Here is a 17,317-nt window from a genome sequence, read left to right as displayed (position 1 = left end):
ACCAACTTTGGATCTTTGATTTTGCCATCCCCATCACTCCCTTCTTCTCACATACACAAACTCTGATATGGAAAAAGAATGACAGAAGAAGAAGAATACGCAATCAAAAAGACATCGATTCTTACGAGAAGTAAAAAAAATACCAAACTCTATTGATGAAATAGTTTCAATCTCTCTTGATGAAATTGTTTGGTGCAAAGTTCTGGACTCTAAACATATACTTGTTCAAACTTGCAAGACCTCAAGATTCAGTCTCTCTTGAGTAAACATTTTGGTACACATGAACAGTAACTACTAAGACCTCAAATAACATCAACAACAAATTTATTTGCTGCCTCTTTGTTTGAGCAAAATTCCGCCAGGGAATATTCGCAGGTTGACTCCTCAACCTTTGATATTACTTCTCTCTCTTCGTCGATCTTTGCGAAACAAATAAGAGTAAATAAACCACATTTGGGGGATGTTGACCAAAGGCCCTCCGATGCCTAAGTTAGTGCAATTGGATCATGATAAAGATACGACAATAGCTAAAGTGGATGGCGTTTTCTCTCACGGGGAGAGCTGAGCGGCCAGAGCCATGTGTAGTGGCACTTAGTCATGTGAGGAGAGAGGGTGAGAGGAGCGGCAAGAGAGAGAGAGAGAGATATATATATATATATATATATAGTGTGTGTGTGTGTGTGTGTGTGTGTGTGTGTGTGGTGTGTGGTGTTTGTCTAGGGTTTTAGAATTACCTCAAACGTCTTGTGTAGCTATGTATTTATATTCTCCTTGTGTGCTAAGGGTTTTGGGAGAATATTCCTTATTTGGTTAGGATTATTCTTCCCCAAAAAAATGATAGGAATTACTCCAAGAGATTTGGTGGAGATTGGTTCCTTGATTTAGGGAGATATTCCTATCTTAAATAAATGATAATTTCCCTAATTAAATAGAGTTTAATTAGGATAATTAGTTTGATCTAAGGAATATTAATTTTTCATGTGTCATCTTCTTATTGGCTAGTGAAATATATGTTCCCACAAATGCCCCCCAGCTTTTGCATGGCGCTTGTGAAGCATGGAGGAGATGAGAAATATTTATCAGGCTCTTTAACTACATATGGGATTTTATCTTTGAGTTAGGCTCTTAATTGGAGTACACTTTTGACTTCTTCTTAGAGTTGGGCTCTCAATGGGAATAGGCTTGTGATTCCTTATTGATCTAAGATGCCCAACCTTTATAAATACAAAGCTTCTCTTCACTCATCTTCAAATTGCAAACTTGTCATCCTCTACTTTCTAACTTGTGAGAGAGATTTTGAAGGAGTGTACTGCTTGCTAAGGAAAGGAGTCATCGTGCACACTAAGGTAGGTCAATTTTTTTTATTCACGGTTAGGACCAGCTGGTTGTGGTCGTGACCGACACTACTGGCGTGGTGGTGTCTCTGTGGCTGTTGTGGCTACTGCCACAAATTTCCCTTTTTTTCTTCACTCGATCGAGGACCGGTTGGGTAGGCTCTACTGATTGTTTTCGTGATGCGGTGGCTAGAGTCGTTGATGGCGAGGACTAGCTGGGCTTGGCTGCTCAACACCGGCGGTTCGTGAGCCTAATCGAGGGCGCTGGTAGCAGTGGCAGTAGCTATTCTTTTTGTTTTTTTAAAAGCTGCGCTATGACCTGCTAGGCAGGTTATGGCTCGGCTAGGGTCGAGGTGCTTTGTTGGCGGCTTGGGCCACTTGTAGCTAGTCAACGATCATGTCTTCTGAGGAGGGTAGCTAGTCATCAAGTTCTCCAGTGCCTCTGTATCTGTGGGGTGATTCCAAAGTGCACAAGAAGAGATTTGTGGCTAATCTGCATCGCATTACATAGAAAGCTCACTTACAAAAGTGGCGTGCCACCTATGCTTTTGCCATACCTGATGACGTGCATTTTAAGTTGGCGGCGTCTTCGATGACGATGCGCTTTGTGTGGATTCGAATGATCCGATGCCTGAATTTTCACATTATGCCCCTTCTATTTCTCCTTGGGCTTCACGTGCTCCGATAAGGGTAGCTGATCATGTGTTCCGACGAGGGTAACCGGTCAAAGTTCTTCAGGAAGGTGTTATGAGCCATGAAGTGTGCCCCACGCCAACGTATTCTGAACGTCTACCAGACGATCATGTATTTTGCGAACTTGAGTCGTTTCTTCAAACTGGATTTGACGATGCAGGAGTTCTTTTACTTCTTCGAAGTGAGGCACTATGAAAAGTATGCTCAAGTTCCTGTATGCAACACCAAGTTTGACAATCTTAGCCAAGGAGATCATGTATGGCATGCTAACATGTTGGAAGTCAACGGACGGTGGGAAAGCGAGGTCGGCGACGGTCCATTTGTTCCCCTCACTTATTGTGATGGTACGTTATACTTCTATTGATTTGCTTCAATTTTGTCCAAATTAACTTATGTCTTCTGCTTGCAGAGAATAATATCAACAAGAAACTGGATCTCGAGCCGGACATGTCTAAGGTCCGACGGACCCTGAACATCCCTGTAAAGTTTCTCAAATGGCACTGGCTATTAAGCGAGTATCAAAAGAAAGCTAATGGTCTGCCTCTTGCCTAGGATGTTGAGATATGGAAGCAATATGGCCCAGACTCGAATGATCTGCCTGCCGAACATGAGGAGTCTTCGACTGAGCCCCCCTCAAAATGGAAGGCCGACACCAAGACCTCCAAAGGTGAAGCTACAACTTCGGGAGCAAGAGATGTGTCTCCTCTAAGGAAAATGAAACTTTCTTCTACTGTGATCAAGTCTTCTTCGAAAGGGGTCTTGTCCGCTAAGAGGACTCAAGTGAGAGTTGCTCCTTTGTCGTCTTCTAGGCTCAAGCATCTTGTAGGCACAGATAGCAAGAAGATTGGCAGCATGCGGAATGTTAGAGACATTATACTTAAGTCTCCCACTAACCAGCTCAAAGACTGCAATCTGCCCTGCATAGAAATTTGTCCTCGAACCAATTCGCATGCCGAGAAATAAAGAATTGCTGACATTCCACCTAACCATCGCGATTCATTTGCCGAGCCACGAACAGTCATACATGAAGTTGATTCAACATCGTTAACTCCTTTGGAGAGAGTCATTTACTCTGGCTAAAGGTTTTTTGGAAACGCGAACAGTTGGTCCCAAAGTTGACAAGTCCAACTCCGGAAAGGATACATATGTGTCTGATATGCTCAAGATGAACTTTCTGTCAAGCCCATCTGCTTGCGTCAAGCTTATTGATCATATACATCAGGCTAGTGATCTTGGCACGTTCTTTAATCTTTCCTTGGAGAAGCAATAGGAAGCAATTATCACTTTGCTTAGAAAATGAGTATTTTTGCTATTTAGGCCATCCGGAACTCTTTTGTTGTTGCCCACCTTTTTGCTCAGCTCAGTGATTTGGAGAAGAAGAATGTTAATCTAACTGGCAAGGTCTCGGCCGAGTAGACCCGTCATGAAATGAAGATGTTTGAAATAAATGAGAGCATGTCTGTGCTGAAGAGTTCCCTTGCTAAAAAAGATAGTGAACTCTACTCTTCTACTGCTACCCTACCTGGTCACAAATAGGCCTACTTCCATCTTGAGCGCAAGATCAGGCACACATGCATCCCTTACAGAGTTGGACTTGTCAAACTTTGGACCAGCTATCACATTTCCAAAGAATCCTTCGCCTAAGTAGATAACTCTCTGACCTTCTCAGTACATAAATCACGATGGTTAGGTGGATAAGCAGTCCTCCTAGTTTGGTCCTCATCCCTTCACTGGTGTAGACGACTCAAACTTCAGGAAGGAATGTCGCAACTCTTTATTTCTCGACAGGCGAACCAGCTCGGGAATGGGCTTCGTTGCAGGGCAGATTGCAATATTTGAGCTAGGTACTAGAAGACTTAAGTAGAATATTATTAAAATTCCACATGCAGCCAATCTTCTTGTTATCCGCGCTGACAAGATGCTTCACACTAACAGATGACGAATGAGCAGATCCTACTTGAGTCTTCCCAGAAGATCAAACCTCTTTTGAGGAAGTTTCAGCTTATTCCTTAGCGAAGATACATCCCTTGCTCGCAAAGTTGCAGCTTCATCTTTAGACGACTTAGCGTCGGCCTTCCTCGTTTAGCAGGGTTCATCAAGGACTGCTCCTATTCGTAGGCGATTATCCGAGTCTGGGCCCAAGATCTAGTTTCTTACTTATGTCATTTTCTGAAAGCAGAAGACAGAAATCAATTAGTCATACATCAAAGAATTTAGAGAAAATTGAAGCAAATCAATAGTAGTATAATGTACCATCACAGTGAGTAAGGGGAACAAGTGGACCATCGCCGACCTCGCCTTCCCACTGTCTGTTAACCTCCAACACATCAGCATGCCACACATGATCTCCTTGGCCGAGACTTGTCAAACGACTTGGCGTTGCATACATGAAACTACTCAAATTCGCAAAACTTATGATCGCCCAGAGACGTTCGAAGTACATTAGCTTGGGGCACACTCTATAGCGCATAATTCTTTCCTGAAAACTTTGACAACGGGAATGTGAAGCCAAAAGAGAAGTAGAAGGGTCAGAATGTGAAAATTCTGGTATCCGGATCATTTGAATCCATACAAAGGGCATCGTTAGTCGAAGACGTTACCAGCTTAACATGCACGTCATTAGGTATGGCAAAAGTATAAGTGGGACACCACTTCTGGAAGTGAGCTTTATATGTAATGTGATGTTGATTAGCCACGAATCGTTTCTTGCGCACCTTAGAAACACCCCACAGATACAAAGGCACTTGCGAACTCGGTGATCGACTATTGTCATTGGAGGACATGGTCAATGAATAGATGTAAAAAGGGAAGAAAATTGTAAGTCATATAACGAGAAGGCGACGTGGCCCAACCCGCCGATGCAACACCTCAGCCCGAGTCAAGCCCCAACCTATCCAACAAGTCACGACGCAACTCGGCTTCAACCAAAAAAATAAAAAATAAAAAATAAAGTTGTCACTAGCTATATCCGGCAACCACTGCAGCCACAGATTGCTACTCGAGACTACCACCAGCACCTGCGATGAAAACGCATACACGGCCAGTTGCCGAACCGCAACATAGGCCAAGGTCTAATAGCTAGGCCCGTAATACGCACCGTGGGAAGAAGAAGTTGTTGTCGCCGCCATCCATACCTTCATCACTTCAGGTACTACATCACAGCGGCAACTAGTCGGGCCCACCATGATAGTCCTCGCCGCAAGTTAAGAAAAAGAAAAAAAGAAAAAGAGAAATTCAAGACAGCTCTGCAGCAGCGCGGTAGACAACTGCGACACCACCACTAGCGTCGGTCACGATGACAACTAGCCGGGCTTATCCAACTAGTCCTCGCCACAAAGAAAAAATAAGAGGAAAAAAGAAAATCAACCTACCTTGGTAAGCACGGCGATTCCTCTCCTCAACCAGAAGTACACTTCTTCAAGATCTCTCTCACTAGTTAAAAAGTAGGGGATGACAAATTTGCAATTTGAAGAGGAGTGAAGAGATGTTTTATATTTATAAAGGTTAGGCATCTTAAGTCAAGGAGTAATCACAAGTCTATTCCCATTACTCCAAGAAGAAGTCAAAAGCCTACTCCAATTATGAGCCTAACTCACAAAAGGAGCCCAACTCAAAGAAGAAAGCCGAAATGCAATTGGAGAGCTTAGTAAATATTTCTCATGTCCTCCATGTCTCACAAGCGCCATGCAGAAGCTGGGGGCATTTGTAAGAGCATATATTTCACCGGCCAAGAAGAATACGACATTTGGAAAAGGAATATTCCTTAGGTCAAATAAATTACCCTAATTAATTCCTATTTAATTAGGAAAATTATCTTTGGTTTAAGATAGGAATATCTCCTTCAATCAAGGAACCAATCTCCACCAAATCTCTTAAGGTAATTCCTATAATTTTTTGGGGGAAAAATAATCTTAACCAAATAAAGATTATACTCCCAAAACCCTAGCACACAAAAAGGCTATAAATACATAGCCACACAAGACATTCAAGGTAATTCAAAACTCAATTCAAATACCCTACAAAAAAAAACCTCTCTCTCTCTCTCTCTCTCTCTCTCTCTCTCTCTCCTTCCTTACCATCTCGCCCCCTCTCTCCTCACACGGCTAAGTGCCACCACACACCTCTCCGGCCATCTGGCTCTCCCTATGAGAGAAAACTTCATCCATTTTAACTATTGCGGTTTCTTTTCTCAAAGATCCAATTGAACTAACTTAGGCATCTGAGAGCCTTTGGCCAACACCCCCAGGTGTGGTCTATTTACTCCTATTTATTTCGCATGAATAGAGGAAGAGAGAGAAGGAAGATTGAAAGTTGAAGAATCTACACGCGAATATCCCCGATGCTGAAATTTGCACAAACACTTATCATTTTGGAGACACAAAAAGTTGCGAATAAATAGAGGATCGGAGATGGTAGCACACTAGCGCTTGGAACACACTTGCATCTAATAACAAATTTATTACAAGGAAAGCGACATAAAATTTCAACCAACAAAACCGCTGGGAGATCGCCAATATTGATATTCTTCTTCAACTTGGATGATGATATTAATATTCTAGCTACTGATGCCAATGATGATCTTTTTGATCTTTTATGACGAGGAATATCGACATCTTCCCGTATTACTCCAAGAGACGACTCATATACTTCAAGGATACGACATTGTCTCTTAACTTGTATACTTGGCACCATTGCGGCAGAATTGTGTATTGAGAGACTGATCGATATATTAGGGTTGGTATTCAGATTGGTTCACCCCAAATAGCAAGCAGAAGATATACAAATGCAAGTAACGTCTTTGTATTGTATATATATAGTGGAATATTAAATTAAATTAAATTAAATTAAATAACCAAAATTACTTCTTAGTGTTTGGACAGGAAAGAAATCAATTAAGCAGGAAGTTGCCGTTCGGTATCTTTTTTTAAGCACCGTTTTCTATTTTCAAACTCAGAAAACATATTGAATATCTGTTTGGTGGATTGTTTCCAAAATAAAATTAAAAATTTGGAAAACGAATCCGAAATTATGCCTTAGTGCCCGTTTGACATTGCTTATTTATGGTGATAAGTGATTTTTTTAAATTTTGGAAAGCTCAGCCCGTTTGGTAAACTATGAGAAAATCATTTATTGTTAAAATTTGTTGTAAGAGAAAGCTATAAGGAAAATCAGCTAATGAGGCGTTTTTATTTTCTGATTATGTGGAAATCAATTTCGAAGAGGCACTAGGTTTAATGAAATTTACAAACTTCAGAAAATACCCCAATCTATTTCATGCAATCTCTTGTCTTGAATCTCTTATATTCTTCCTATTATTTTTTCTTGTTGAATAAATTTAAGCACACTCTTGAGAAGCCACAAAACTCAGGTAAGAGGCATATTATGTTTATTTCTTCTCAATTTCATTCTTCGCCATTTCTCTTTAATTTCTAAGGTTTTAATTATAAATTTCATTCTTCACTCTCTCTTTAATTTCTAGGGTTTTAACTTCAATAGTTGTTGATGTTGATTTTTATTTATTTTTTTATTTTTTTGTTCTTGTTTTTGTTTCTTTGGTTCTTTGACAAAATATTTATTTTTAATGGAATATATTGGATTTAACTTGAAACATTAGTTTAGAGTATTTGGATACAAATATTTAATTTTTAACCTAATATTTTATTTATTTTATAATTAAATTAATTTTTAGGGTGTGATGGAAACAAATTTAATTCAAAAAATATATACAAGTGAAAATGAAAGTGCTTTCCTTTTTATAAAACACTAATGTCATTTCAACAGAATGCCTTTGTTAGTCATTATACACAGCTCATAACACTTTCACAACAAAATTTACTGTACACTTAAAAACTGATTATTGTACCAACAACACTTTTAACAAAAAGTTTACTAAACCTCGAACTGTTTTATCTCACAACTGATTTCTCTCACAACAAATCTAACAGTGATTATTTTCACAGCACAACAATGCCAAATTGGCACAGGAAACAAAAAAGCATCCACAATTCAAAACCCAGCTTCCCAAAAGAAAACTGTACATCTCTCTAGCTGGCTTATTTGACTATATTTTATTCATCAGTTCTCGTTCATGAGATTTGAATTTAGAATCTCTACCAACAATTATTTCCCTTCAAATTAGTTATATTCATCTTGTATAAATTTTCATACAGTGGTATTTGAGAATTTTCTAATATTATTCTTCTTCATAAAAGCGAAACAATATTACATTGAGCAAGCTACAATAAGCGTAATTAATTTGTAATTACACTAAAATAGATAAACTATATGGAAAATGTAACAAATCACCTTGCAACTCACATAAACACTCCCGCTCAAGTTCAGCAATCCTCACTGCTTCAAAATCTCAATATTAGCCATTGTTTAATCCTTAGCAAAAAACCATAATTTTGCTGTGATTAATGGGCATTAGCCATTATTTTTATTTTTATTTTTAAAAAAAAAAAATCCCAGAACAATGGTAAAACTATCAGTTTCTTTTATAGGCTCTATCCAGTTAAAAATCCCTAAGCATGAGCATCTCCAAGTAAGATGTCAAATACCAAACATCAAATTTAACTTTGAAGGCGGATGTGGCAATTTGACATCTTACACAGCTTTACCCTCCACTTGATATGTCAAATTAAATTATTATTTTATTACATTTTAATGTTGATTTATTTTTAATTAAAAAGAAAAGAAAAGTTGGTATCTAAAATTGGTCACCCTACATTTTCCATCAAATATTCATTTGACATCTTGCTTTTGGGATATCAAAAATAACATCTCAACCTCTAGCCTTCATTCCACATCAGCTTTGACACATCAGTTGGAGTGATGTGAGATGTTATTTTTAGCGGTTAAATGTCTATATAGCACTTTTGACACATCGGTTCGAGATGCTCTAACATGTCATTGATTACATCTAAAATGTAGATAGGGCCAAAAAAGAGTCTCAAGCTATATTTCCTCATTTAGGTAGAATCATGCTGCAACGAAACAATAATTCGCACTCAATTCCATAGTATCCGATTAAATTTGAGTCTGTTACATTCATTTAAGCATTCATATGGTTTAAATAGCAATCAAAAACAAAAACATATATGCTGTGAGAATCAAAATTTACACAATGGTTCATATTAAGTAGCAGAGGCATAAAAATGATGCACAGAACAAAGGTGAAACCAAAGATTAGTAGAGAGAGAGAGAGAGAGAGTGTATGTTGGTTCAAAACCAATACAATTTAGTCAATCCCTATCCGATCCAATATAGATTGGATTGTGATTTTTTCAATATGATCCAATCATATTAGATGTTTAAATTCAATCCAATCCGATCCGATTCAATTGATATTGAATTGGATTGGATTGGATGATTGATTTTTATAATGGAAAAAGACAATAATAAAATAGTAAACATTTATCCTTAAGTTTAATCTAATAAAAAATATTAATAGACATAAATGTAAATATAAATGAAATACTACATAAAATTATTTTGATTATATTATATTAAATATAACTTCATTAAATGACTTAAAATATTCATAACATTTTCAACTACAAATACCTACACGAGCAAAATAAGCATAAAACTAACTACATTGGATTGAATTCTCATAAGCAAATCCGTCATCCAATCCAATCATGTCGGTTTTGAAAATTACAAATCCAATCCAATCCATCAAATCATCGAAACCAATTGAAATTGGATTGGATCAATCGATTTGGGCAGATTGGATTGGATCTTGTACATGCGAGAGAGAGAGAGAGAGAGAGAGAGAGAGAGAGAGTGATGGGGAAGGCTAGAGGGTCAATTTAATTACTTTGTGTTGTTGGATTGTATGTGGTCAATGTTCTCAAGATAATGTGTATGAATTTGTTTGACAAGGAGTAACTGTAATCGTTGCTTTGATTTAGTTTTATGGCTTTTGTAAAAAGTTCTCTTGATTCTTGGGGTGCAACTAGTTATATACTAGACTCAACTATAGTTTAATTTGTTTAGTATTTATATCAAGAGCTTTACCAAATATACCAAATCAATTAGGGCAAGTGTTTGTTAAGATCTAAACGATTGCTAGACCAATATACTAACTTGGTCTTAAGGTACGTTTGCTAACCCTAATGGTCTGATTGAATGATATATTTTTGCAAAATGTGTTCGATCCTAATTAGTTTTGTAAGTAAATTTTAACACTTTTTTTCATTGTGTAACATCTTTGATAAGAACATGTGAACTCAAGATTACATAACTAACAAAGCGTAAAAATTGCATAGGGGTTTGTCCTGCAGCTAGACCAAGTTGATTGTTATACCTTTTGACATAGTGTTTTTATCTTATTTCGGCACAATGCTGGAAAACTACCTAGAGTTTGGTAAATAGGTCTTCCAAATTTCTCACCCTAATTGTGAACATCCTGGTGGAAATTCACACCACAGCCCAAGCAAACAAAGCAGATCAAGGATACCCCAACATGTTTTAAGGTAATCTCTCGCAGAGAAGGTAGTTGAATTCCAAAGAATAGGAAAATCTAATATGTCAAATAGCTATTTAACCAAAATACATTCATACTAGCAACTAACAATAAAATGTACATTTTATGTATAAACTTTGCATAGCAGAAACCCTGACAAAGAAGAAATAGCTTAAAATGAATCAGAGTTTCATGGTTTTCAAACAAATAAAAGAACTTGCACAAGTCAGTACATTTACTTTCTCGGTGTGCACACACAAATGCATGAACCGCATCAAACCATGTTACTCGCAAGGATTAGTGATTCAGTTTCGGAGAAATGCCACAGTGGCAACACGTGATCCCACAGATCCACCGAACATGAATGTCGGATATGTGCGGACATGACTAAGGTATTGGAACTTATCTTTGGATGTTTCACCATGTTCCTGGGTCACACTTCTTTGATTGAAACTTTCCACTTCTTGCACCAGTTCATCTTTTGTGCTGTTACACGATGTGATCACCTACAATGGTGTTCCGCAAGGCAATGGAAATATCAGGTAGTGTCAAAAGAAACAAGAACTTGACAAAGAGAAATTTTAAAAATAATAACAAAAATAAGAAGAATGATGATGCAAATGTTAAAATCTTATATAGTTTTAGGGTGTGTTTGGGGATGATTCTGACAGTGCCAAAAGCACTTTTAAATATTCAAAAGTGCTTCTTATATTGTTCGGCAGAACACAAAATGCTTTTCGGTTAAAAAAGAACTTTTAGGTGCGTCGTCATAAAACACTTTCAAGGTGAATGTGTGAAGCATTTGCGTTCATAATGAAATAGTTTATATACTCTAACATCCTACTTTAGCACTTTCAAAAACATGCCGTAAATGAAGTTGAGTGCAACTTTGAGTAACAAGTACTAGGCAAAGTGAAGATGCTCACCAATACTCCACCAGGAGCCACCAATCTTGAAACTGAATCCCAATACATTACCCTGTATAACAAAAACACAATCTTTCTCACTCTAGTTTCCTTCTATTCAATAAAGACAAGCAATTAGATGAACTGAACTAATCATTAATAGAGAAACTGAGGAAATATCAATCAGAAAATAGAAAAGAAAAGAGTAATGATTTTAACAGAGCAAATGCAGCAATGCAGACTATGCTGGCCTTTACCTTTTGATAGAACCATCTGGATGCAATCCAATGGCATCTAATGTTCCTTTGTCCACAACAAGTTGAAACTGCCTTCCTAACTTGGTGTCTAGAACATCATCAACCTAAAAAATAAATGTGATGCAATTCAGTTTAAATTATTGAAAAAACAAAATATCAAAGTAACAGTATACACAAGCCAAGATTCTGAAGACAATAATGCTAAAGAACCAATTACAGAAATTCAGCCTCATATAAATACTTGTTCTACATTGCTTGTATAGATTTAACTTCAACTAATGGAAAGAATAACAAGTTTATCATAGTCAATAATGCATATCTGGTGATTTAATTTAGAAAATTCCATGCAGATGTTTATAAATTATTGGTTATTCCCATGTTCAGCAGGTACAAGGGGAAAAAGCACTCCACAAACTTACCAAGTAGATAGATGATAAATTCCATTTCATTCACTAAAAATATAGAGATGTCCCAAGGGATTATAGAAGACATTAGGTTCTAATCTGATATTTTTTCAATGTTTAGACATACCAGAAAAAATTGGCCAAAAGAAAAGGCATACCAAAAAATGAATGTTGGGTAATCCAACACGAGCAGCAAGGCTTCGAGCAAGGTCAACCGCTCCTTCACTATAATCGGTTCCAGTTAAATCCGAAAACCTGAACCCAAAACACCAATAATTTCATTCATTATGGTCAATGTGGCCATTTAGAAAAACAAATGGAATTTAAGTCATTGACTAAAAGTTCATGAAATCTTTGACTCACACTTTTGTTGACAACACTCCCTCCCCCTCACCCCTACCCTCCAACAAGGGAAAAGAAATAAAACAAAGGGAAAAAGCAATGGGCATTCCTGAGGCATAGCTTTTAAATTTTTTTTATTAAAGAAAGACCATATTTCGAACTGGGTCGGGTATAACAGTTCATGGTACGTAAGCAACCTGGATCAATAGATTTAATGAACCAAATTCATTAAGTAGCATAACAGTACCTGTGAAGAACAGATACTGCACACACGGTCCTATTGTTTGCCTAATATACTCCACACATGGATCAGTAGATTAGACCCCATAAACATCATGCCTACTATATTATTACTGTTTGCGTACTATACTATAAATATCATGACTGTTTGCCTATTGTATTATAAATATCATGCCTACCACATTCATATACTTATAAATCCATTGAAGTGCATCTCTTTATATATATATGAGTATTTATAAAATAAATATTGTACCGAATTAAAAAGTAACACAAATTGCGACCCAAAATACCGTACCGTCTATGCCTACCCCTTCAAATCCCGTACCGTAGAAACTAGCATACCCCAAACCCATTCCTGTTCCACGTACCCTCTCATTCCCTGTACCAGGTAACTATGAGAAAGACCATTTTAATTGACTTTAGTCAGTCTGTTAAATTTAGCAACAAATGTATTGAAGACGAAAATTAAAGGCTCCATGTACATTTCCAACAAATCATGCCCACTCTTTAAGACAAGATTGATGCTTGGAGGATCGAAATGCCACATAATACCCAAGAATATTGATGTAGGACAAAGAGAAAACAGACTTCATAAAGTAATACAAAACAAGGAGAAAGAAGAAAACAATGAGAGAGAGAGAGAGAGAGAGAGAGAGAGAGAGAGAGAGAGAGAGAGAGAGAGAGAGAGAGAGAGAGAGAGACAAGGCGAAAGAAGCAATTACGGTAAACGAACCATGGAGGCTCACAGCAAGATTCAACGAGGGCAGATCCAGACTTCCTACCTATGTTGTTACCCTAAAAACAGAAGAGGAGCTTCTTTTAACTGGAGCACGATGTGCAGTGGTTACAGTAATGCCACTTGAGTGTAAGTAGGTAGGTGTTAAAGTGACGGTAGAGTTTATTGCACTCTTAAAGCCTAGACTGTCTACTACTGGCAAAACTGGATCACATTTTGAGCTCTAATGGCAATCGATGTAGGGCATAGTTGGATGGAGAGCTAGAAGGAACAAGAGAAAAATACAGAACAAGGAGAGAGGAAATGCGGGTACATTCAAATAAATATTTATCGCATCATATGCCAAAGCCTAAAAACCTGTTTTCCTATAAGAAAGTCTAGAAACCTTATTAAAATAAGGCCCATATAATAATGCAATAACTAGAATAATAATAACAATAGTAGTGATAGTACTGAAATCACTGAACCAACCTATTAATTAACTCAGAATTATAGTTCTCTATTATTCTTATTTTTAAAAAAAGCTTAATAAAAATAATAATATAAAAATAAAAGAAAGTTAATTTCTAAAAGTACAAAACTGATTGCATAATTCAAATATGACAACTTATTAAGCACTGCAAATAAACATTTCAGGAGACACACACTTCCCTCATGGTCGATATCAATTTATTTTAGATTTTATTTTCAAGGTATCGATTTATTTTAGATTTTATTTTCATCTCTGCTACATCACTCTATGGAATCTAAACGTACATTATTCACATTAACCATGTGTCATACACATGCTGACACCTCCACCGATGAGCAACTTGTGAATTTTAAAACAAAACCCTTATATTTCCAATCTAGACATTATTTGAGATATGGTTCACTTAGTTTTGAATTGAATCTGCCTCCATACAGGACTTTCAACTTAGCTCAACATATAATACCAGATAAAATTGAAAAAATCGAAGAATACCCTTGCTTGGAAAGTTCTTGAAGTAGCAATCCATTGCCAGTCCCAATGTCAAGTACACTCCAATCTGAAAGATACTTATCACCTTGTTCAACAGGATCAGACTTGATATTATCAACATGATTTGGCATGCGACCTTGAGAAATATCAATGCATAAGTTTTTGGTCCAAGAGGTGACAACTTCCATGACATCAGCTCCAAACCTACAGAAACAGCACGGGGAACTGCTAAATGCTCCAGGTCTTACATTATCTACCCATTTTAGCAGAAGTGGAACTAAAATAGAAAATGCTCACTCAATTGGGTTTTAAAAAAATTAGTTAAATTTGACAAAATTTGGTTAACCATAACCAAAAGTGATTATAAAGCCAGTAATATTTCAATATTTCAAAGAAATTTAGGTAATAAATATTTTCTTTTGGAATTTTGTAATAGATTTGCTTTTCATATTTTCATCATTCAAACACTTTAGGGGATTTCTAAATAACACCCAAAAAGAACAGTTCTCTCTTCTCTGTCTTTCTTATATTTTGTTGATGAATAAGTAAAGGAAATAACGAATTGTTAAAGATATGTTTCCTTCACTCTCCCACTAAGACACCTAGGCTAAATAAATCCTGTATGCTTCTCCCACTTCATTCTTGCTAAGAAACCACAAAGGCTGAAAGAGAACAAATGAATGACAAGTAGCTAGTCAAAAACCATGGTGATCATATGAGTAGAAAATAAGTAGATGATCAAACAAAGAATTGAAGTCAACCACAAAATCCTTTACAGTCCATAAAGTAACCCAAAACATAGATTCCAATTGCATGATTTTTGTACCTTGTGATTCTCTACCAACATGACGAATACCATATGATGAAGCAGAGAGTAAGCATGCATCATTTTGCACAGTAACTTATAGAGGACTGGTATCTTTACCAATTCCTTCATGAAAGACCATCTGATGCTCTTAATTATTAAGTTCACACCAAAGTCAATCGTTCTCACTGAATACTCCTTTCATTTATTACTTTTAAGATCTGATTTTTTTTTAACTTCAAAAAATTATATTACTACATATAGCAAGTCTAATCCCGGCTGAAGGACTTATGAATTAATATTTCCTATGACTCTGAAAACTTCAAACTACATGAATTGAATCCATATAGATGCTTTATGCTGCGCCCCCAAAGCCACAACAAATGCATTGACAAGTTAATTTGCAGAGTTACAACTAAAACCAAGCTTACCAAACTTCACCAGTGTGACCATGTTCACGAAAATTCGCCAACTCATCTGCATATGCAGCATCCCAATAACTCTGAAGACCTAGCATTGATGTCACACCTTCAGCATCTGGTTCCTCCTTGTCAGAACTGCACACATACAATTACAACACACAACATCAAACACAATACATACAACATTAAAAAGAAAATAATTATATCATGAACTAATTAGTTCATTAAACAAAATTAATCACTTTAAAATAAAATAATTAATTCATTGACTAAAAGAGTCTCACTCATCCTCTAAAGTCAAGAGTTATAACAGAGGTTGTAAAACCAGAATAAGCCTAAATACAACAAGCAATGGGAAACCTAGTCTTCATAATATTTTCTTCACAAGATTTTCTGGGAAACCAAACAGGAAGTGGACTGAAATTAAACCTGTAATCGGAAGGGGCGCGGAGGTTAGCCGCGGAGAGGGCCTCGGCAGCGTCGGCGTGGCGCTGGTCGTCGTCGAGAGTGCTTCCGTAGTCACTCTTGATGGACCATGAGTCTGCGGCGACGGAGCGGTCGTCGTCGGAGATGAGATCGGCCGGAGCAGCTCGGCTCTGCTGCGATAGCTCCGAGTCATCTGGCCCCAATCGAAGTCCAGCCATTGCTACAGAGATAGAGAGAGAGATGGACTATAGTAATACTAATACTGACCCGAGTACTGAAATCGACGTGATCAAACCTTGGGGTTACTCTGGTGGACTTTTTTGGGCTTGGGTCATAGATCTTAAGATTTGTACATTTTTTTCTTTTGTTTTTCTTATAGAGAAAGCCCAATGGTAGGCTCTAAATGGGCGGGGTGGTTATAACGAGGAGTTTAAAGTGAGAGGGCTATTTGAAAAGGTCAATCTCATTATAAACAAACGTAAAAAAATTATGTGACTTAAATATTTTAAATATTTTGATGGTGGGATTGGGCTTCTCACTTTAAACTCCTCATTGTAGCCTCTTTTTTAAATGAGTCTGAACTTCTTTGGCACTTTAATCATTTTGACCATGTAGTTTCAATTATGTCACTTTTACCAGTGTAGTTTCGTATTTCTAGTAGTTCAAGGACAAGTTAGTATTCTTGTCAATTTCTTTGACGATGCAAGAGGAAATTTCGTAACCCAAATCCCTTGAGCGTAAAAGCTCGTTTGAAACTATCCTCATTTCACATTAGGGCTCGAAATTGGCCATTTGGGTTTAGGGTTCTTCAAAATTTGGGATTAATGATTGAATTTCAAGCCCTATATATAGTGGCATGGCTCCAAGAAAGTGGTACATGGTCGAATTAAACCCTTCAAGACGGTCTGTCTAACTTGTCAAAAGAGTGGTCCATAATTTACAATACATCTCATTAGTTACTATCTTGTGCAAATGCAATGCAGGAAAGAAACAAAGTGTCCTTGCTTGCTTGGGGATTTTAATTTGATGAGTTGTTATGTCCAAATTCAACCTAAATTAATAGATTAAATTCAACAAATTTATCTTGCAAGAGCACAGATCAATGGTTAGTATAGATATGCAAGCACATGGTCGTTCTCACAAGTGATTTGGGTTATCCAGTGGAAGTTTTGAAAAGTGAGTTGGCAAAAGTTGATTTTGGTTTAAGAAAACAAATAAAGGCAAACAATGAAATTTAAGGAAATTTAAAAAAAGGATTTTGGAAAAGCTTGTTAACAATATGATGAAACACCAAGGCTTTAGATTCAACCATTAGTCTT

The 17,317-nt window shown here is 37.0% G+C and overlaps 1 protein-coding gene across 1 annotated transcript; it reads right to left on the bottom strand.

The window, feature by feature from the left end:
• Nucleotides 1-10,560: 10,560 nt before the first annotated feature.
• On the bottom strand, nucleotides 10,561-16,283 carry LOC103328691 (uncharacterized). Its single transcript, XM_008231098.3, has 7 exons — nucleotides 16,002-16,283; nucleotides 15,582-15,707; nucleotides 14,349-14,549; nucleotides 12,222-12,318; nucleotides 11,660-11,763; nucleotides 11,424-11,475; nucleotides 10,561-11,003 (listed from the first exon to the last, which is right to left on the bottom strand). Exons 1-7 carry the CDS (start codon nucleotides 16,214-16,216, stop codon nucleotides 10,803-10,805), a joined length of 996 nt encoding a protein of 331 aa, XP_008229320.2. The 5' UTR covers nucleotides 16,217-16,283; the 3' UTR covers nucleotides 10,561-10,802.
• Nucleotides 16,284-17,317: the final 1,034 nt, after the last annotated feature.

The sequence above is a fragment of the Prunus mume genome, linkage group LG4 (assembly GCF_029339155.1).
Source record: "Prunus mume cultivar Tortuosa linkage group LG4, ASM2933915v1, whole genome shotgun sequence".
In the NCBI taxonomy this organism is placed as follows: domain Eukaryota; kingdom Viridiplantae; phylum Streptophyta; class Magnoliopsida; order Rosales; family Rosaceae; genus Prunus; species Prunus mume.
The sequence above is the reverse complement of the archived record's forward strand: the minus strand, read 5'-3'. Positions and strand labels throughout refer to the sequence as shown.

Coding starts and splice junctions, on each gene's coding strand:
- LOC103328691 (XM_008231098.3), bottom strand. CDS start 16,216: ATGGCTGGACTTCGATTGGGGCCAGATGACTCGGAGCTATCGCAGCAG. Junction 15,708..16,001: donor CGCGCCCCTTCCGATTACAG/GTTTAATTTCAG, acceptor GTATGTGTGCAG/TTCTGACAAGGAGGAACCAG. Junction 12,319..14,348: donor CAAGAACTTTCCAAGCAAGG/GTATTCTTCGAT, acceptor TTTTGGGTTCAG/GTTTTCGGATTTAACTGGAA.